The 25,006-nt window shown below is 28.3% G+C and overlaps 1 protein-coding gene across 1 annotated transcript in view; it reads right to left on the bottom strand.

Moving 5' to 3' along the window:
- Positions 1–509: 509 nt before the first annotated feature.
- The window catches only part of LOC132920507 (cyclic AMP response element-binding protein A-like), a 43,111-nt gene continuing 18,614 nt past the window's right edge, over positions 510–25,006 (bottom strand). The window contains exons 2-8 of the mRNA XM_060982951.1: positions 9,096–9,285; positions 7,224–7,438; positions 3,962–4,076; positions 3,270–3,601; positions 2,951–3,139; positions 2,379–2,445; positions 510–2,015 (exon numbers count right to left, since the gene is read on the bottom strand). Of these exons, the coding sequence (XP_060838934.1) occupies positions 2,422–2,445; positions 2,951–3,139; positions 3,270–3,601; positions 3,962–4,076; positions 7,224–7,438; positions 9,096–9,285 (1,065 nt within the window). The 3' untranslated portion in view covers positions 510–2,015; positions 2,379–2,421. The remainder of the gene's footprint in view (positions 2,016–2,378; positions 2,446–2,950; positions 3,140–3,269; positions 3,602–3,961; positions 4,077–7,223; positions 7,439–9,095; positions 9,286–25,006) is intronic.

The following is a 25,006-nucleotide window of genomic DNA, read 5'->3' as shown; positions in this document are numbered from 1 at the left end:
AATGCAGTTTCGTCGACCTTGGAGCGGTCACGTCGTATAGATTTTCCGAGGCGTCCTTTGTACGGCATCGGCATCGTTACACACACACAGCCATAAAGCAATGACAGTACCAAGAATTCGATTGTAATTGGTATATACCAATATATTTTAGAGTAAATAATAATAAAAAAAATTGTTTATATTATTTTTAAAACACAATATTATCAGAATCGTAAATACCTAGACAGTGCACACGTTATTTAAGTGCCAGGGAAATCTGAACACAGAAACCATATTGATGTAAAATAATAATAATTGCACGTTCTAAATTTTGTAAAAATCTATGCATATTTTAGACGGGTGTTAAACGAGCAGTACTGGACGTGGGATTTTATGACAGTGTAGCATCGTTCAAAATTAATGAGGAAAATTTAAGCTGGTGAGAAGTCGTGTGCCTTTTTGTTTTGCACAGGTTTCACTAGTTCTTTATTAATAACCTAAACATCTAATTAGAATATTAAAAGACATAATTTTAAGTTCACAAAACCACGTGTGACTTTTTTTTATTAAATTGTTTAATAATATAATATAATCAGTAATCAGTTGCTATTACTTATCTAAGTTCCGAGGTAAACAGTAATCTTTGGACCATGACTCGTGAACTATTTAACTTTAAAGCTCATTCTTATAAACGGATAGTTTTGTGTATTAATTCTACAATAATACACACTACAGTCTACAACTACAAAATTACATTATCGGTATGAAATTAAAACATATTTAAGACATTTTTCAAGAAAAATAAAAGTATAATATATATACATATATCATATATAATATACTTTTTTTTTTATTCATATTATGATCTTAATAACCAACTGTTTGGGGTTTAAACTTTGAATTAAGTAGTAACTATACAACGAAGTTCATCGTATTAAATGAACTCCAATAAAACAATATTAAAAAACAATTATTGATGAGCACAATGTTTGGTCAATTATAATTTCCCTTCAATATTCACAAGTAAAACAAAGGATCAAACGTAATTTGGGACAACTGAGAATACATAAAAAAATATAACGTACGTGCTACCCCAATAATAATAATAATAATAATAATAAAAAACAAGTGTTATATACTATAACATAAAATAATAATTTTACGTGCTAATGGAAATCTGCTAAAAAAAATTGCACATAATTTAATATATAATATATGTCATTTATACAAAAATATTTTTCTAAAAACAAAATAATTCATTTTTTGTTTAAAATATAATAATATTTAAAATTGAACTAATTTAACTAGAAAATATATATTTTAAGTTAACAACAAAATTGAATCAAATTTATAAAATATACTATATGTACAAATCGATAATATATAATTAATTTAATTAATAAACTTAGATACAAACAAAAAAAAATTGTATTATAAATTTATTTTATTAATACTCTAGGAAAACAATCCTTAACATTATTGTTTGTTTATTGATTTATAAATATATAACATAGACAAAATATAACGTCTGTATAGCATGTACATGTGACTGGCACAGATATACAAGCGATTTAAAAAAAAATATATGTATATAATTATAATTTTGGCACTTACAACGAGTAATAATGAGATTAAAAGTTAATTATTTTTGATTTATTATGATACACTTAAGCGCATCAAAAACATCACTTTTATCCGATAATTGGTGTTTATTTTCATCAGTCGTTTTTTTCTTACAGAATATAATAATACGTTTATCGTGTATAGACATAAATGGGATTTGCATTTCATATTATTTCATAAGTTCTATCAGACGTGACTCAAAATTCTGTATTAAAAATATTGACCGAACGTCAAAAATTAATAATTGTATCTTATATCGTTGCGAGTATCTCGTCTGCGTGTTTAAATCAATGCTCGCATCATATACATGCAGTGTTATAGTTAAATATGAATACTCGCAGAAGCGCATTTAGTAATATCACGGACTAGCTGTCGACATTGAACTAAAACTCTTAAACATATTGTATTTGCACCTGAAAAAAAAATTAACATAAAATAACTGTTTTTAGTCGTAATTGCTATTATACTAATATTGCATCTGTATGAAAAAAATATGTTAGTTTGAAGAGTGAAACGTATGCTCGCTCAAGGACGCATTATGGATGTGATTACTGTGTGCTAACGCGGTACACAACAATACACAAAAATTAATCAAAGTATGTTAGAAAATTGACATCTCTGGGTAAAAAATACCATTAGTTTAGAACGTTGCTAGAATAGTAGATGGCGTTAGTGGGTTACAATTTTGATTCGAGTTCAGTATACCATTTAAATTTAAATAATTTAATATAATAAACATTATACATTTTATATATATAGAATATTAAATTACTCACCATTGGTCGTTATGTACAGTTTACCCCACTAGTAAGTTCTTGATTATTTGGTCTTCAGTTGTTGACTCTGAAATCAAATAACATAAATTATTTTCATTTTTTTAAATAATATTCTTAATTGTAGCAATGCTTATAAATAGACACATAGTACTATTATCATTTATAATACGCTGTTATGAATATTGATTGTTACAGTAAGCGTCAAATTAAAACGTTATTAATGAATACGATACAATATCAAACATCATTAAGATATGCTTAAGGTATGTAAATATGCACTAATTTTAGGGTTACTTTTGTAACGAGATTACTTGGAATATTATTATTATATATAGGTACCTACATGTTATTTCATAAATATTATACTAGTTGACAACACAAAAATAGGAACCAACGCACATATGCACCTATATTGCCTATACGATACGCCTGATGAAGATACGTAGTGAATTACTTTAAACTGTGACCACCCAAGTAGCAAATAGTGCCAAGGACACTATCCATATAATAGAATATGACAATTTATATGGATACAATAATAAAAGCGGTTACAGTATAAGCTATTGACTTACGATTTGGGTTGCTTGTAGGCCGAGTAATTTCTGCAATTTTTGTAGTTGTTGGACTAGAGATCCATTGCTCTCTTCAAGGTTGACAATTTTCTTTTTGTACTCGCTATTCTCGGAGACAAGAATCTCCACTTTTCTCTCTAAAGTATCCATATACTCCTTTTTCTTGCGTCGACTTTCTTGCGCTGATATCTGAGTAAATAAAAGTATAGTAGTAAAAAAAAATTATCGATGAAATAAATCAGATGCGATAACAGTTACATTTATATTATAATATAATATTCCAGTGTGTGATGGTATAATAATCTAAATGATAGATTACCTTATTTTTAATTTTCCTTCGGATTTTTTTTAACGACTTCTCTTCGGCCTTGGTCAATGGCAACCTGGTGGGTATTGGGTAGCCTTCAGCTAGCAGGGTGCGTTTCTCTTCTTCAGTGAGCGTCAGTGCGCCGGTAGATCCTTTCGGCTGACAGCTAATCAAAGGTGTCTGTATGGGCTGCCGGCTGCTAGTGATGGTGGAGGCAGTGGCTGACGACGAGGATGACGACAGGAACAACCGCCGAGTGGGCGACGACCGGTGGTGCGGTGATACGTTACCGCCCTCACTATCACTGGACGTAGATGAAGGTGGCGTAGGTGGAAGTGAAAAACCTACAGAGGGGCAAAACACCAGAGCACCAAGTAAGTATGTGCAATATAATGTATAAGTAGTCAGTTCATATAAAATATAAAATATTATGTCGCTTTTATATGTGCTATATATGTATTCAGATTACAGGGTAGTTGTGGAAATATATAGTCCTCGCCCACACGAGAGTATGTTTTATCCTCCGCATGCCATTACTCATTATGTGTTACCGTTTACCGGGACAAACATAAAAGTGCAGTATGACGATAATACGTCGAAATACAAATATTGTATTTTATATAGTAAAATTGTAGATGTAAACGTTGTATATTAAGTGTGATGTGTATAATATATGTATACATAAATGTCATTTATCATATTACCTGTGCCATCCATTTTCAGACCGAAGTTTGGGACGATTAATCTATGCGGTTGGTTGAGGAAAGCTCTGGAGGTCAATACGACCGTGGTGGGTTCATTATAACTGGTTTTCTGTACCTGTAACATTTAAAAATATATATTATTATGTAAGATTGTAAGGTATATAGTGGTTTTATTTTTACAAATTGTGTCCATTCACATTAAATTATTAAACAACTGTAGTGTAGATTAAATGGGAAAAAAAAGACGAAAATTGACTGTAATGTTGCTATTGAAAGTAATATATTTTATATCATTATTATACGAATAAATCATAATAATAATAACAATAATGTATAAGAATTATGTAAGTTCAAGAAAATAAATTATAATATATTATTCACAGTGTAAACGTGTATGCAAAATGATTTTAGATTTTTCTAATTTTCATCTATTAATGTATTAACTTCGTAATTATGATATATTTTTTTAATTTAAAATATTTTTGTATTTGTGTCTGTCTTTACCCTAAATGGAGCAAAAAATATGTTTTAATTTTAAACTTCGAAGGTGGTTACTGGTAGAATTTGAATCTAGTTGGTACTTATTAGAATATTAAATTTCTCCATACTTTACTTAATCAAAAAAATTAACGAAAATACAGGAATATTTATGTTATACAAAATTGTTTAACAAAATTGATTTTGTTATTTTTTTTTTTTTTGTAATTTGAAAACGAGTAACCGTTGATATTTAAAATATTCATGAATTATTTATATTAACATTTTTTTTTTTAGATGTAATTATTATAATTTTAATATTGATAATAATTAAATTTGGTTTATTGTTTATTGTTTGATATATGAGACTTTATCATAAGGTTATCAATATTCTAAACAAAGAAGATTCTAGACAATAGGTATGTACTCTACAGTTCAAAAACAAAAAGGAATGAAAAAAATGTTTTTTACTGTATCGTGTCTCTGTCAGAAAAATGTGTAATTTTCAATTAATTTTACTTATATAATTTAAAAATTCATTCAAAATACAGCAATAAATAACAAGATAAGTAGATTTAAATCCAAAAATATAAAATAAATAATTAACTGTTATTTTAAAAGGATAATCTAAGAAGATCGATTTTGTAAATTGAATTTAGATAAAATGTCATTGAGTAATAATAGTTCAATATATTTGCGTCATGTTAAATTAAGTTCACATCGATATAATGTACATAATACAGAAGTGACATAATGTTTATTAACGTTTTACGATATTAGTATGTTATTAAAACATGACATTATTCTGTAAGTCATTGGTCAGATGTCTAATGGAAATACTAAATATTTCACAAGAAAATATTTTTGTTTTACAATTTATTATAATTAACAAACATTGAACCGATCAAAGTAAAAAAAATAAAAATATTATATACATATTATATTAAATTGACTATAACTGGTATGTATAATTAAAATCAATAATTTAAACTAATTGGCTATTCAATTATTATTTTGTTTTTATTTAATGTTTATTTATCAAGATAGTAAGATCTATAGAAATGAATTATTAGTATATTATATTAAATTTCAAGAAATATAATAAACACATTAAACCCAAACACTAATTGCTTTAATTAATCATTTGGGTTTGAATTTAAATCGTCGTTATTTTTCGTAACAATCATATTCAAATAATAATCTTTTAACTTTTATAAATTGTTATTATTACATTGTTTTTTCGTGTGTTTGAGTATATCTATAATAACTATATGCCATTATTAAGCAATTAACAATTTAATTATTTATTCTGGCATGAAACATTTTATATTGTATAGAATTTTTAATATTAATTCATTAGGTTCTATAATATTCTTATTTATTTTTTTTATTTTTTTTACAATTTTTATAATAATTATTCACGTTTATTTCACTTGCTCGTGTCATTTTTATATTAGCGAGTGCCAAATAATGTTTAACATTTAATAATATTTGTGCATAATAAATAATTGAAAATGAAAATTAGTTCCTAACAGACTATTTAGTTGCTATAAAAATTTTAAAATATGTTAAAACGTGAAAAACGTTTATGAATATTGATTTGTCTTGCCAAAAATAGCTGAAAGAATTGATTTTTTTTGTATCATATATAACTATAAATTATAATACTATATAAGTAATATTATAACTGATAGATTTTACCAAATATATTAAGCAAGACATTATACTTTTATTACGGTTAAATTATAATTTATCGAATATCAGGAAGCATGGCCGTCATCATTACATGTATATTATTTATTTTAACTACAGTAATGGGAGCTGGTTACATGTAAATGAAAATTAATAAAAGTATATTTATAGGGATATTTGTATATTTATATTTAGATATATAAAAAAACCAGTAAATATATCTATCATATTCTTTCTTTTTAATGATTTTTCTTTAAACTATTATTTGTAATAATTGCATACACTATATAGCATTTAGATTTTAGTTTCTCTTTAAAAGTGTTCTAGGTATATTAATGTTTTAAATTTCTATTTTTAAAAATTCATAGGGCTAACATTTACTATAATTCAAATATATTAAGTTTGTAAATTATCAATAAACAATAATGTTAGAGATAATTAAATTATCATCGTTGATTTCAAATTTGTTATAATAAACGTAGTTTTAATTATTAAAATAAATATAGATAATAATTTGATTTAACGGGGAATCTTATTTAAATAACCTAAAATATATTTTTGTACTTATCAACTAATTGTTTTTTCGATTTTCAAAAAACTACAAACATTCAATATTTGTCCGTACATTGTATTATATTATTATGGTAAATGTCCACTCATATATTTGAATAAGTATGATTAATATGTTTAAAAACTAATGTTATAGACTTCATTATCTAATCTTTTTTTAATACACGCTGATTTATTACTTATACAATTTACATCATATTTGTATTATTACATTTAATACTATACATTTTCAGTATTAAATATTCAGCATGTAAAATGTATACAAAATATTACCTATATAAAAAATATAAAATGTTAAATTATTCGAAAATGCTAATTTAAGTTATATTTTGTCAAATTGTAACTTAATAAATAAATAATTTTCTTCTTTGAAATGTTTGTTTGAATTATTAAAAATTGTAATAACCATAAAAAATAAATGATTTGTTTTCGAAATACATTAGCAGGTTCGGTTAAAAAATCGATTTAAAGCTATTACAATAAATTGTGTAATGTAGTATCTGTTAGTAGCTATTAATATTACCTTGCCATAATGTCTGGGCGTATCGTCAGACGCAGAACATGGTGATGGTGGGCAAGAAGAAGTCTCAACATATTCCTGGTCACTCATCGGTTCATCTTTTACTGAAGCTGTGTCTTCTTTGATACTAATCATTTCGATATTACCGGTACGATCACATCTCACTTCATCAAACGTTAGTTTACAAGTTCCATCCTGACTGCTATCTTCGTCCAAATCTAAAAATTATTCATAATCATAATTAACAATAAAAATTGTGTTATTTTGTACTTCAATTGAAGTAATTAAAATACTTGAGGATATAACTAAAAAAACATTCTTGATAGTCCATTATGAATCAATCGATTTAATTCAAACTTAAAAAGGAGTACTTTTTATACTTATACATATGAGTATATGACTCATATGAGAAAAATTATTAAAAACAAATTATGTAAGTGGATAAATGAATAATACTAATATTAAAATTATAAATTATAATTACAGTGTAATATATATTATACATGCAGTATATAATTCTGTTTAGCATACAGATTACAGAATACTTGAATATCGTCAAAATAGTAATTTTTTTTGGTAAGGTTATTTTAATGCACGTCCCTATCATTCTATGTATTTACAACTAGTAGGTACTATGAAGTAAATAGAATTAAATAGATAGGATTTTATTGTTAAAATGTTTTAATTTTTTATGTTGCTACCATTGTTGCTATAGCTTTTTCGTTAAACAGTTATATACTAAACTACGTCACATATATGATATTATTATAGAATTGCATTTTTATCTATAACGGTTTCCATAAAATTTATGAAATTTCGATAAAAAAAGAAGAATTCAATTTCGTGAATGATCAATATAGTAATTACTAATTACATATTTTTTCCATGTTATTTCTGAACTCTGTGAGCAAAATCAAATGTATAGTAGTAATGAAGGGTTACATTACATATATCCAACCTGGACAATCTGATTAATGCATATAGCTCATGTATTTTCCAAATTAAGTTACTATTAAATATATGCATATTTATATCATAATAATACCTACGAATCATATTTAATATTTTTTCTACAGGAATTAATGAAAGGTTGAAATTTTATCCAAGTATATCTACGATATTTTACGACAGGTATGTAGAGTAGTTGGGTATAAATGTATAGGTAATGATATGCTAATTCCCTGAAATATTCCTAAGACTCGGAAATGATCAGAAAAATAATAATATTTTTATGTTGTCCATGTTGCAAAATTGAAGTTTCATATTTAACTTATAGTCATAAATGAAAAATACTTTATGAGCAAATATATATTATATGAGAATAGATAAACGTTTGGCTATGGCACTTAAATGTCAGTTTTTCAAGATTTTTAATATCGACATGATATAAAATACCATTTCCTCAATAGGTACTACCTATTTGTATAAATTAACTTATTTTCAAAGAAATATTCCCAATATGTAAGGGAACAGATTTTCCGAAATATTCCTGGAACGCTCCTCGAGGAACATTCCTAGTGGCACATCACTATGTAGCTATATAATTTATATGTGTGTAAAACAAATGACCATTTTCTTTTAGTGGAACACGTAACGGGTTTTGTCTTCCATGACTCACGGCCGTTGCCCCCTCTTCGCCAAAAGCGGTTCACGGTTCTTCTCGAACTATACGACGAGTGCATGCATTACATTATTATTATCATTATTATATTGTTCCACGGTACAGAGTATTGTAGGAATGCGGCGAAGAATGCGCCATTTACGCCGATATTATATATATATATATATATATATGTTATATATGTGTATTATATTATATATTATATGGCGAATTACGAAACTCGGCGACGAATGATGCGCGGCGACGTGACTCACCTATAGCGTCCAGCGACTCGCTAGACCCGTGTGTGGTACAATACGAGTGTTCGGCCTTGATAGGGGCATTGCCCAACAGCGCGTCGGTCATCAGACGGTCGTGCAGTACCACGTGAGAATTCGACCGGCCGTTTCCACCGATCAGCCAATCGGACGCATCTTCCGTGGCCCTTAGTGCGTCGCCAAGATCCTGTGAAACACAAATACTGACGTTAACTATATTGTCGTACACATAAAAACTGTTATTAATTAATAAAATATGTTATTCGCGTTTTAGGCACGATTAGGACATAAAGAGATAGAACAAAATAAAGTAAGCGAGGTATACGTATAGGTATAACTGTATATATATATATTAATAATGATTGATGTGACATTCTCGACTGCGTTAAGTTTTTTTCTTTTTTAAATTCCTATATAAGGTCAATCGTATAATATAATATATCGATGCATATTATAAAGATACGTTCGATAAATTATTATTATTATTTATCACCCAAGAAAGTGGAGAAATTTTCGCTAGACGCGCGAATGAGTGCTGCGCCTCCAGCGACATTTTGCGACCACCGTACTCTAATAACAATAATATTATTGGAAAACTTCTAATAATTTGACATCCGATGCATTATATGACGTGACGCTCACTTGAATTTATATCGTCAATAGTTATATAGAAACACTTACATGCATTTCTTGTCGATATAATATAAAATAATTGTTCGTTTATATTATTATTGACCTCGTTTAATGTTTAATAATCAATAATACCCCTTACAGAAAACCGTACGTGTGTTTGGACGTGAAAATGTCATAACTTTATTATATATATTTTGACGCAAACAGATCAGAGTCAACCGCATAGAAAAAATAACATCATATATTTTGTCAATGAAAAGTAAACAACGAATTTTAAAGTCAATATATTAAATATATATATATACGATGGTGTGGATAGTTTTAAAAATCCAAATGATAACTGTACTGTGGTGTTTTGAAAATATTATCGCGTCGTATTTACAAATTGGTCATGGGCGTATTTTGAAAACAATACGATAATATTTTACAGCCAGGAAGTTAAATCAACATTTCAAAGCACAATGAAATAATATGATATTTTAGTGATATTTTGAATTACTCTGGTATATAATAATATTAAAATGTATAATATTCGGAAGTATACATCATAAATTCATAATCATTACTGTGGTTCATCAAATAATAATTATAAACATGGTAATATATTATTTTTTATAAATGTTTAATATATATATATATATATATATATTATATGCTACTTGGCCTCTTTAATAATTGCTGTCTACAATTATTAAATGTTTAAACCATTATAAAATATATTATTGATAATATTAGTCTCTTATCATATTACGAGGACAAGTATACCATTATGTGACAGTAAAATATAAATACAAATCCAACTAGTCAAGTATAATCTTCAGACTTCAATAGCCAACAAATTAAATATTATTACGTATAGGTAATTTAAATTGCGTTTAGTCTATGCGTACAGTTATAATATTAGTAATATTACTACTAAGTATTAAACATAATATATAATATGTAATATTTATTTTAATAGCATATATTTTATGCGTTCAACAGTTACTCAGTTTTTTCATAACGAATGATATAAATGACCCCGCAGAGTACACGAGATCATGAATTTCCAAATTTAATGCTATTCGATTTTTGTTTAGCTTGTTTCCAGTTGACATTATGTACGTATACCTAGCTGTATAAAATATTTTGCTTAACCCGAACAGAGTGAAAAACTAGTTTTTTGAATTCATTATGCGGTCTTATACAATATTATATCTTGCCAGTTTTTAACAACTAAATAAAATATAAGTTTATATAGGTATTATACTTTATACTAAATTATAATATATACAATGCTGCAACAAATGTATAATTCCGATTATTATAATTTTATATATATATAGTATATACCCATTGAAATACATTAGAACTTTTTTTTAGCGATGTCCTCGATATTTTATGAGTATGTTTTGAATTGTGTTATATAAAAAATAAATTTATAATGTGATAATATTTAGTATGAAATAATCTCTACAAAACTTTGCATTAATTGGCATCCAACTGAGTTTGGAATTCTTCCATGTCCATGTCGATGAATATCAAACGAATACATATTTTACTATACTCGAAACTTCATTACCTTCTTGGGTTTTATTGGCTTTACTATATTAAACGTGTGGCCTATACATCCTAACTATGCTCGCACTACGTACATATTAATATACATTATGTTCATGGCATTTTTCCTGTTTGATAGTCACGTGAATACTGAATTGATGTGAAAAAACGCTTTGCACACCAAATTCATCATATATATTTATATATATATATTATATTATTATATATACCTTTGGAGTTAACTCAAAATGTTATATATTAAATCATATACATAGACTAAGGAGCCTTTATTAGAGACCAAATTATGAACTCGAATACTTGAATAATACGCTACAATATATTATATTCATTGGAAAACCATAAATATACACAAGTAATAAAATAAAATAATTATAAATACTAATTTATTATTTATTACCTATACATCATTGTAAGAATACTACATAATAATATAAGTAATCAACATAATTAATCAACACTCTACATGAACATATTATTATTGGCATAAAGTACTGTTATGTATATGGGCATATAATAATATATATACATATAAAGAACGATTACTTTCGGGATACACGATTTCGGTTCATAACGATATTTGCAACGACGGTGGCTGCGGCAATGGTGAGAAATGTGGCATGAATATTTAAAAAAATATATAGTAATAAATTTGTTCTGATAAAATGCATCAGTTTGCAGTCGTCTGGCCTTTCTCCACTCTCTTCTCGCGGTACACCTACACTATGGTCGCAACGTTTGATCGTGCGCTCACACAGATACGCACAGTGCATATTATTGCATTATTGTTGTTAGTATGTACTTTATAGTATGGGTATAATGTGTGTGTATGTGTGTGTGTATGTATGTATATACTTTCACCGTACACCACCACTGTGTATATATATAATAATACAACAGGATAAATATGTATCAAAGCACGCCCACTATTGTTGAATATATATGTTTTTATATTTTACATATTATATACATATATATTTAATAAGTACAAATTCAAGTTTATATATAATATAATATTAGCTGTATAGTATATTAGGTACATGACTTTAAGCCACGCCCTTGCCAAATATTCACTCACTCGATTAACCGGTTCTTTGCCTTTCTCCGGGCCGGCCGGCACAAATCGTTTCCTATAACTACCGCGATGTCGGCGGCGTGGCGTCCGCTATTACAGTTACCTTCAAATAGCGGTGTAGCGGCAACGGTGTTTATTAGAAATGCAAAATCCCATATACCTATAGTTAACCGCGCACGCAGTATAGTAGTAAATTATACAGCGATATTATATTTATCAAAATGTCGTATTCTATGAATCCATAGCAGTAATTCTACGTAAGTCCATATAAATGTATAATATATTATATTCTAGACTATACAATATAATATAGACTCTACAGTTCTATATACGTTGCATATATTGAGAATCTAGGACACTTCCCCCCAGGACAGAGCTACAGACGTGTTCACCCTAGTTTATAATATACATGTATATAATATACACGGTCTTCAAAATTCTTGTGACGAAAATGCTGTGGATTATATCGGTTCTCATATGGTCTCCGACATTTTTGTCACACACTATTTAGAATATCCTGTTTATATTTTATATGACGTATAGATAGACTGCATAGAAAATGAAAATGTGTTTTGAGCAAGTACCTACATACTACATGAGCATACATGTAACAAAATCTAAGTACCTAAATGAAGTAACTTATTATATAATAATATGGCACCCCATGTATTCGACACGTGGTTTCGGGAATAATTATTCATCGGAGTGGATTGGACGAGAAATATTAGAATCATGAATTTGAAATTTGAATTAGGAGTTACTACTTAAGCCCTTCACTGTAACAAAGTCTTACCATTTTTCATCCCTATACACCCTAATGATTATTATTCTAATTTGTTTGACTCACGATGATTACCAAAATAAATAATAACACTATTAAACACAATACTTTTTATATTTTACTATTTATAATGTTGGTAAACTAGGAATAATAATAAATTATATAAATCGATGCGAGTCTGTCTTTGATAAATCTCTTTTGATACCTATTTAAAACTAAAATAAATCACTAAATCTATCCTGCGTCACAATGGATCTTGATTTTATAATAAGCTTTTATCATTCTCATGCAAAAAAAAAATAATTGGTCAATAGTTTCTAAAAAAAATTCATATTTAGATATTTTTCCAAATTTGAAATTTGTATGACAATTTTTTTTAGGAGGCCTTCAAATACAAGTCATTATGGTAGTTATGAAAAAGGGGTGGGAATATGTGAACAAGCCTTTTTTGTTATGTCTATAGCGAATAATATTAATATAATATACTAATATAAATATACCTATTATGGTAATTAATAAAATATTTTAACATACAATTTGCGGTTTCAGAGGATGAATGCAAATCCAAATGCGATCGATCGGTTTTCACGTGTGTATAATACAATATTTAAATACACATATACTTATACCTATACATTAAAATATTGTTATAAAGCCATGTAGGTACATAAATTGTTCGCGAGCAGAGGAAAAAAAATGGAAAACATATTTTTGGCACCTATGCAAATATTGTCAACGAGTATCTACGTAATATGACGTGAGAGGTGCGTAGGCAGGGCAGGCACGGTTGCGGCGAATTTGTATCATATTATATTATGTTTAATGCGTATGATTGTGCGCGTGCTAGCGGCGTAGGTTTTAAGTATTTCAAATATTAAATTATATGCCACATTTCGTCTGTTTAAAAATCGGAACTTTAAGCTTTGCATATATTGGTACGGTTCGATGATGACGAAATAAGTGGGCTAAATATTACGTACATCATTATAAGTTTATAAAATTAATTTTTTAATGTTTCATTTTTAAGCATAAATAATGTATCATTAGGCATGGTATTTATATATTTATTGGTAGCATTCAATTATAGGGTCAGTATATTTTATAGTATTGTCTGTAATATAAAGTGTTAATTAAATCGTTATATTATATAATATAATATAGTACGATACAGTTGCGACTTGCAATGAAATTAATAGTTTCGAATGATAAAATATGGGACAGAACGCGGAACGAAACGTATTCATTATCATATTGTCAGTTGAAACCGACTGATTTCGTTATTGATAAAAAACAACAAACAATAATTAACAAATTCATTTTGACGCATAAAGGCGGGGATACAATAATGAATAAACACCCTTCGCCAATTCACTAATAATCACCATGACACTATTTTTATCAAGAATTTTAATATATTATCATATAATTTATATATCATACGACAACGATAAAAAGTACCTACGTGTGTGACAAACTGACAACAATGTCTATTTTATGTACCAAATATATATCGCATACTGTGGGTAATCATAAATAATAATAATAAGACGTAATTGAATTTGTAAAGAGTTCCTGGTGCAGTGGTCGCGAAGCACCGGCGCAGGGGTGGAGAAGCGCTTATAATAATATTGTATATTATTTAAGTATCATATCCGGTATTGTTTTATGCTGCACACGGCGACGACGTTTTCTTATTTTTTATTCGTTTATTATTTTTTTAATCATTTTTTTTTCAGTCAGTCGCCTTATCCGTAACGGAAGCAGAACCGGTAGTGATGTTGTTATCACCGTGCACTGTTCTATACATACATATAAGTTTTGATATCCTGCGTAACGGGAATTCGTTCCAGAAGAGGATCAAATCGTTTAAAACACGCACGCGTCATACAATATACAACATAGCAAAATGTATATAACTACATAAAAAACGGCAAATACATATGATCTGCGTGTAAACACGCTGTCCAGGAAACGATCAGGCGAAAACGAATATAATAGTATAGGTAACACCGAGTGAAAAATAATATGGAATTTTTATTTTTTTTTTTATTTTTTGAAATACGACCACCGCGCGCTACCGACGGAGATTTGTCGACATAATGTTTGATATTATTACACACGCTGTTGGTTACAGGCGGCATGCCTCTGTAATGCTATGCGTATACCGATATCAGCGTGTCATATGTATAATATATGTGTGCTCATATATTCATCGGTCGTGTTACGGTTTTTACTTTATAATCGTAAACAGATATTATATTAATATTTAATATTATAACGTATCGTACGCACTTTTACCCTTATGCGATTATTCATCTATTTATTATGCTTGTAAAATGTGTACACCATTACGACGAACAATACAATTATAACGATTGAGATATACAGAAATATGTTTGAGTTAACATAAACTATATGTTAAAATGTTATGAATGTTATGATCAATAACTGATGTATAACTTCTATAACAGCATTTTATTATGAAAACGACAAAATTATTAATACTATGTTTAAAATTGTATTTAATTAAGAACTATAACAAACATAAATATATTATAATGATAATAGCGATAACAGTTAAAAGACGTTTTGGTATTAATTAATTGAATTATGTACAATATATTATAAAAATGAATTTCTCAATCTTTCTTTTCTAATAGGTAATATATAGTTATTTTACCAAAATAACTTACGAAATTGTACAGATAATATAACTGATGTGTTATATTGTTAAATTAATAATTAATTCCTTGTTGCACTCAAAAAAAAAAATTATATATATATAAATATAAACAAAAATTAACTATCTTAAATTATAAGTTATATAGTTACATAGATACTAGATAACAGTAGGTAAATTAATATTGCTGAAAGCAATAAATGGTAAAATAATATAAAATATGGTCTACTTAAGTTTCAATACTTAACACATCGAAAAATTATTTTTTTAATATCACTTTCAAGACAAGATTTAAAAAAAATATTTATATTTTACAATTTTTTATCGTCACTTTAAATGATATAATTTAAAGACAATACGAATTTTAAACCTCGTATTCTGAAGTAGAACATTATTCTATGACTTCGGTACATAAAAATATAATTTTGATCGAGTAATTAATTATACTTATAAATATTTATCTAATGATTTTATGAGCGAAGTAATGTCTATCTGAGGTAGGTTATGAATTTATGATGGTCTACTAAACCACTACTTAAAAATGTGGTTTTACATCAAATTATACAACAAAATATTTTCAAAAAATTTAAAACTTCAAAATAATAAGCGCAGACATTTATGGTTAGTTATGTCGACGCTAACATGTCATTAGTATAATGATTTTAAAATATTAGAGTACCTATACATATATAAATAATAAATCTATATATTGTTTATGCTGTATAAAATTTAAATATCCCGCGTGTTTCATAATATGTATGGCTGTAAACTGTATCAATAATTATCACTTATCTGCAGTAGTCAGAGTACCTATAACACTTTAACAGCTATGACATGTCTGCTTTTGCTTATGTACTTAAACAACAATAACAATAATAATAATAATAATGTACTTATCGTTATCTATATTATTTTATTGTAAGCAACTATTCATTAATTGACAAATCCATCCTTCCTGATATTATAAATTAATTCACATTTGATGAAGTATAATTATTATTTTGTGTTTGTATAGGTACTCAATTTTAAATAATGCGTTTTATTTAATAATAATTTGTTTAGTAACGCATAGTCGATTTCGCCGGTATCAATATGACTTAATTGTTTTACGGGAAAAAAGAGAAACAATTAACCTTCTACAAACATAGTTGTTGATTATTACTATTATTACGTACTTCATTGCATAGTAAAATATTAATTTTTATTCTTATATGTACCTAACCAATGGTTTAATGGTTTTTTTTTAATTACCAATTATCATAAGCAAATATACATCTCGTGTGGAGGGTTTATCGCTGTGTAGACATATATATTATTAACTATGTGCTATATTTATGAGCACGTAGGTTTATGAGCACAACTATAGTTTTAATATTTGAATGAATAAATCACAAATGTACCGTATGGATTCTTATCGAATGTTCTAACAGTGCTCTAAACACGCTAATTAAAGGCGTTTAAAAAATTATTTTCTTTCGAAAAATCGGATTCCTTTCGGGTGCCGGAAACCGAACGGGTTTACCGTTGTTCGTTTTATACCTCGGCGACCATAATTTTTGATGGCTTAAATATAATATGCGGGTTGTTTAATGATAGATTGTAAAAGTCGCTGTTGAATATTTATTAAAGTAGGTACCTATACTTAGATATTATACATAAATACTAGATAGTAGGTAGTAGATACATACACACAAAAATCTTTCGGGTTACTTGTATTATATTTTTATTAGAAAAAAGATATATTATTTCATTGGAATAAATTTATTATTATAATTGAAATCTCAATATAGTCTACAAAGTTAGCATTAACAATTTGTTACAATCGTTTAATAATTGATAATTTTTTATTATCTTTCGTTTAATGAGTTGAATAGAAATTTGTTAAATTAGTCTCAGAACCTACCTATAAAAAAAAAAAGATTAAAATCGATCAATTCACCGAATACTTTAATTTGAATTAAAAAATTATCCATATAAAAATAAAAATAAATTTAATTATCCATTCAACTAAGCATTGGAGAATTTCTAATAAAAAAATTCAAAAATAAAATAGTTAAAAACCTAAACTTTCTAACCTAGCAACCTAAAAAATATTTTTTTGATATGTTTATTAGCGTATAATATTTAATTTTAGAATGTTTGCAAAAATTGTTTAACTTAAATTATGGTTACCTATTTAAATATACTTGAATGCAATGTTATAATCGTTATTTATTCGATTGTTAGCTGTAAAATAATTATAATTGGTTTATTTTATATTCTATGCAATGTACGCCGCGAGGAAAATTATACATGTAATAGTAATAAATAATAATCAACTTGATATCTTAAACATATATATATATAATATATAGTATGTGCAATAATTAAAATGGAAAGTTACCATTGATAATGAGTTTGCTTTTATCAAATTTGAAATACAGTTTAATAGTGATAAAATAAATCAATAACACATTACATAGTAGTTACTAGTTACCACCATTTAAAGTTATTACCATTTAAATTATATGAAATAAAAATGAATAAATGCAGCAACTGTATGGAAACAAATAAATTAATATAAAAAGGTTTAGAGCAAGTGGTTTGATTACAGTACTACTCGTGTATTGGCAACAAAATTATATCGACTGCTAATGTATAATCTGTGACATTTTAGCTAATTTAGCTAATAATATACTAATAAGTTCCAAGGAGAATATGTCAGAATTTGTTCATATAAAACCGGATTATTCAACATGAATACTTACACAAAATATCATTTATATTTTGTACATTACCATTACCGGTTCCCGACATAATTTAATATATTAAATTGTTTTGTGTATGATGAGTATTCCTCACTCTTCAGTACCTACTTATTTAAATTTGCATTTTATTTTTAATAAAATAGGATGGTACATATTTTACGAAAATTTTTAAATACAATGTTGGTATCACTGTCAGACGACATTAAAGTTATTGAATTTACATATTATGTATTATGCATTTTGACTTACAATAAAATATTGAATTTTACGTAATATTCACTGAAATTAGCTTATGCGTTAAAGGAATAATTTAATTTTAATGTTAGTTATAATTGATATTTGATGTCACATTCTAACGAAGTATTTTACACTACTAAAGACTGTGATTATTTTGAATTAAAAAGAAAATAGGTACATTTTTTTCTTCTGATAACAGCTTTAACAGTGCGTAAATTAAGTATTGCTACCGGTAAAACAATTTAATTACGCAATTAGCTACAATATTATACTTGGACATCCTTATTAAAAGATGCATTTCACACAATAAATAAGACATATAATGTATATAATTAGCTAGTCCATAACTAAGAACGAATGGGGAAATAAGAAAATTAAAAAATGTTTAACCGTAATTCATTAACTTCTAGTGATATGTAATTACTACTGGTAATTAATAATTTTGTGTTCAATAATTGTTTAAAAGATGTTATAGCTGCAAAAATAGTAAAATTAACTGTTTTTTCAAACTATTTGCAGTTTTGTGTAATAAACTTTTTGACTCTTGTGCATACAAACTATGAAACCATAAGATGTTATAATTAAAATATTTAAGTGTTATAATTAGAGCAGTCTTACAAATAATTTGTATACTAGCTGTAGTATAGGTACATACAATTTTAAATATTATAACGATTGACTAATAATATAGGTATTAGGTACATATTATAATTATTGCAATATCACATACACGCGCTTATATAAATTTGAACTAGAACACATATAAACGTATATAATAGGTGGGCATACATAAACTGATAATATATCAAATAGGTTTCCCAGATTAACACTTGAACAGTACTTTTAATTGTTTTAAATTAAATAAGAAATATAGCATTTTGTGTACTGAATATAAGAGTGTAACGAATTAATAATTCAAAAAAATAAAAAAATAAAATAATAATAATAATATATATTAACTATTGTGAATTGATTAAAAAAATGCGGAATTACATGAAAACGTCGCGTTATGATGAAAAGACGAAAGTCACGGTGTCTAGACATCGTTTATGGAGGCTATAGAATACGGTTATAAAATTCAGAACAGAACAAATTCTGACCGGTATCCGACAATTTTCCCATCTGGTGATTGGCAAGCAAACCTATTTGCTCAAAACCGGTTTTGCTTTCTCAATTGTTTGAATCCGAGGCGGCAATTTGTTTTAGCGACCTTTAAAATAATTAAACCACTAAGTGGACGTTTGATTGCAGAAGACGCGATACCATAATTTCGCCGTGAAAATTCTCAGAAGAGTTTTTATTCGTGAATCCACTTAAGAAATCATTTCACACAAATGACAAAGTGACGTCATGTTTAACGAATAATGTAACATCATATTAGAGCCAATTATTATAAGGTAGTGAATATCATATTATTTTAGATGAATACCAATATTAATCAAACATTTAATATGCATGCATGAAAACAATGCGAAGTAACCGAAAACTTCCTACTGCAATATATTACAATCATATTACAGTATCATGGTGTGGGTCGTGATCTACATTTTGTTTTTGTTCCGAAAATTTTCACGATTTAGAACAACAACAGCAAAAATAATAGGTTAGTTTCCACATACGTTAACGCGGAAAGAACCCAAACATTATAAATATTATGCATAATAGCTACTAGCTAGTACACATACCAAAATATGAACATGCGCCACGGACGGCTCAAGTCACCACCGCCGCGTTTACGCGAAAAGAAAAACACGAAATGTGTTTGTCGAACAATGTCACGAATATATTATTATTATTATAATCATTCGCCTACACGTTGAGTGGCTCGTATACGCTGTTATTGTACATTACTATACACCATTGAGTATTATATAGACAATGATAATATGCTCAGTATACGGTTTTCGCGTTTATACCTACATATTCGTATGTAGTGGCGTGTACAACATTTATTTTGGGTGAGGCCCAGAAATTTTCTATATACCTATCACCACCACCCACTTATGATCAAATCAGTACTTATATTTTAGTTTTTTTCTCATTGCATCTGATATTATCACTAAATTAGGTATATACAAATAACTGAATAGTTTTGAATAGTTTGAAAACGGAAAAGATCCACTTAATTGAAGTTATAGTAAAGTAATATTATAATATTTTTTTTTTTTTTTTTTGTTATTGTGTTAGTAATCCGTTGCATGCAATCGCTCTCATTTAGACAACAGAAATTTAAAAAAAAAAACCTAAATATAATAAAAATGTCAACATTACCACGCTTCTAAAAAAATGTTGAGCCGTGGAATGTGCCGAATGTGTTAGATAAATAGGTTATGTGTATAGATAAACGATGATGTACTAAATACCTAAATACAGACAATTTTACTTATATTTTCTAGAACTTATATAGAAACATTATACAACGCTTTGCACTGTTTATAAGTTTTATCATGGGCCATGGTAAGAATTGCTTATAGTAGTACACCATAACCACACCATAACCTATACACTTTAATAGATTGTATATGGTAAATGTAAAAATGTAATACATTAATATTGTATTAATAATTGTAGTTCATTACTTTAAAGTCACTGATCTGTATGATAGTCTTATACGCATCCGAACCACCTATTGATTTTGGCAGAGGCACAGGATAATCGCGGATAGCACATTATATATGTGCCTATCGCTTATACGACGCTTAAAACGTTTATATTATACACAACATCACACATTGCGATCATAGTAAAGTGATATGCGATCGTGTGATCCGTGCGCGTACACGTTCAAGGACAAGTCTTTTATTTTTTGCGACGCGAGTGATCGTCCGACGAGAGCATAATATATTACTATATTATCATAACGTGGCGGGATATAATATAATAATATATAATACGCGCACAAGAGCGAGCGGGGTGAACGAACAACAAGAAACGGAAGGAAGTCACTCTAGGTCATTCACACCTGTCGAATATAATATTACGTATTTCGATATTACTGTACCTATACAGGTATACACGCAGGTACGTATATATATATATATATATTTATAGATATATATACACACATACACATTATATATATATATATATTTAAGTGCGCGTGCGTGTCTGTGCGCGCCGAGCGGTGTGTTCATTCAGAACTGGTGTTTTCACGCACGCACGTTGTGCACCGCGCACGCGGCGCATACCGGCCGCGGGTCAACGGGGCGGCCGCATTCCCGTCCACATTCCAGGAGTGCCGCTCGCGCGCGGCGTGTCCGTCGTCGGCGTCGCCGCCGGTCCGGTCGTCTACCGCCGTGCCCCCGGAGGCGACGGCGATATTTCTCCCCCACCCCCCCGAAAACGGGCGTATATTCTTATCTCGTTTGCCCGAGGCCCCCTGTCGGTTTTCGGGGTCGCACCCGCGAAAAAGACAAAATAATATATCGACACACCACTCACGCGTAATATTATTATATACATGCCGATCCATTAATGCCGACGACGACGTGCGAAATTTTCGTATCACGTACGGTGATCCGTTTTAATGGGTTTCACGTATATATATATATATAGGTGTTACGTACGCGTAGTATATTATACTCGTACAGGAACCGTAAAAAAAAAAAAAAAATGGGAGGGACGGTTCTCATTTGAAAAACAAAATAATAATTGTATCGCCACAGGAGACAGTAGTAAAAATAACTCAAGAATTTGAAAACATGATCCTTATACTAATAGTGTTATATTTGAACATTCCAAAAGTTTGAATTTTAATACATTTATCGTTATTAAAAGAACAAATGGGGGTGGGCATGCTTGGTAAATCACCTCGCAGTATATAGATAGTTATATTATCCAACGACCCATCTATCACGTCAGATGTATGTTTTAGATAAATTGCACTGCACGAATTCAGGGGGGTAGGAGCGGTTCGGCTTGTAATGTCATTAGCATCCTTCGCCGTCGGCGCCTACGTCCGCCGCGTACGTCTATATAGGGCAGCCGATGACGTCGGGTGATGCGATTCGTTAGTGTTTGTTCGAAAACCATCGTATTGTACCAGCTGTGACACATTATTATGTGTAAAGGTACATAAAATTGTTATTCGTACACGATTCCCATACATATAACATACACTCGAGAAACATTTATTTTTAATTCTTGAATTATTTACCTAACCATCAAGTTATATATAGTAGGGTTGTATACAAGGAACCTATACATAGGAATGACGACAAGACTGTGTCATAAACCTGTAATATTGTTCGATATACGATTTTTAAGTGTGGTTCTGCTCGTGCCATCGTTTAGACATTAAAATAAACACATAGTTTTTTTTTTTTGTTAGAACGTATTTTAAACACTACAGTACATATTCGTACTAACGGCATTTATTTTCAAAACTAAAGCTTGCAAACATTCGGAAATTAAAAACTACACCTAAAGCTGCAGGTGATTATATCGAGTATTTGTTTCAATAAATATTGTTATCTTTTGTAAAATTTATGTTACATACAATATCTTTAAACTGTGCGGTTAATGTTTATTCATCAAAGAAACGAATTATATCTCCATAGATCCGTGTTCACGTTACATATTAATGTTATCTAACGAAGTAACGATTCGTAAGTGAAAAGCATTTAACAGTTTATATTTATTATAATATATTATTCATAAATCATTATCATATGATATACAAAAACGGGTACTTTAAGTTCATTTTCTTCTGTGAAATTGAAGGTACACTCATTTATCTCATTTATATAATTTCCGAGTTTTTTGATAACCATGTAATGATTTAAATAATGCAGAATTGATCAATAGTCGATAATAAATAATTGATAACTTGATAAACAATAATTAACCATCCGTTGATAGTTGATACACAGCATAGTTTCAAAGTGGTATCAGTCTTCTACATTTTAAAAAGTTTAGTTTTTCTTTAATTCCGAAAAATAGAAAATCGATTTTGTTAAAATAATTCCAAAATAGCTAGTTGGTATGTATTACTTAAATGCCGTTACCACTTTACAGTTGATAACTAATAACTAATAATTTTTATATTATGCTTACACTCGTAAATTATTACTATTTCAACATTTATTGCAAATGAAGGAAACTCCCGCGTTTTTAAGGTTATATCCTTCACCTTGACATTAGAAAGTATTTATGTATGCAAATTTTTGTTCTATAAACTATCCTATATGTAATTTTAAATATAATACATTGTATTATTCAAAATGAATGTGTAATAAAATCATAATTTATTAAATTAATTTAATATACCTGTATTTTGTACATTAAACAATAATTAATACAGCGGGCATAACTTGATTAAAATAAGAAATAATTTAATGCAAAAATAAAATCAGCGTTTTCAAATCATCATTACTAAATTGTTTTAATTTATACATAAAATCTAAAATTGATATTTTAGTTTTATTTCAAAACCGAAAATTTCATTAAACAATATGACATGATTATGCAATTTTCGTTTACTGACATTATACTGCGTTGACGACAATTTTATTTTGTTATTGTTTCCCGTTCATTCAAAACATTTTTAATCATATTTTATTATTATCTTGATCCTAAATAAGGTCAGCGGATATAGAATTTTGTTTGTGAAAAAATAAAAAATAATAAACGATCAACATAAAAATATGACTATATATTGGCGTGTGTGAAATTTACACGCGTGTTGAAAGACTAAAATATTATAATACAAACAAATGGCGACGATGCAACGGCGTCGGTGGCAAGTTGCGTCACTGCAAGCGGGCTATATTATGGTTTTTAGATATGGTACGGATGGAGCTTCTCATCTGTGACCTGTTTTTACACACCATTGAGTATGAGTTTTCATTTTCTTTAAAATATAATTTACGTAAGAGACATCTAAACGCAAGCGGAAAACGTTTTTTTTTTCGGAGAGGGTAAATTTTTTTTTTACGAAGAAAGTATATCGTGTTGACCACAACTGCTTGGTGATAAATATTGAAAGATTTGCGTATAAATGCACGAAAATATTTTTATTATTGTCTATATTATGTAGTAAGAAATCGTATTGGTATACGCAAGTACTGACTCATGATAATGAAAGTATAATATACTAATATTGAAATTTGATGGATAGTCATTACTCATAAGTGGTTGTACTTGTGGATAAATATCCATGATTAGAGTGAATGAATCACTGGATTCCAGTGCAGCAAG

This window comes from Rhopalosiphum padi, chromosome 2, assembly GCF_020882245.1.
Source record: "Rhopalosiphum padi isolate XX-2018 chromosome 2, ASM2088224v1, whole genome shotgun sequence".
In the NCBI taxonomy this organism is placed as follows: domain Eukaryota; kingdom Metazoa; phylum Arthropoda; class Insecta; order Hemiptera; family Aphididae; genus Rhopalosiphum; species Rhopalosiphum padi.
Note: the sequence above shows the minus strand (reverse complement) of the source record. Positions and strands in the feature narration are given on the sequence as shown.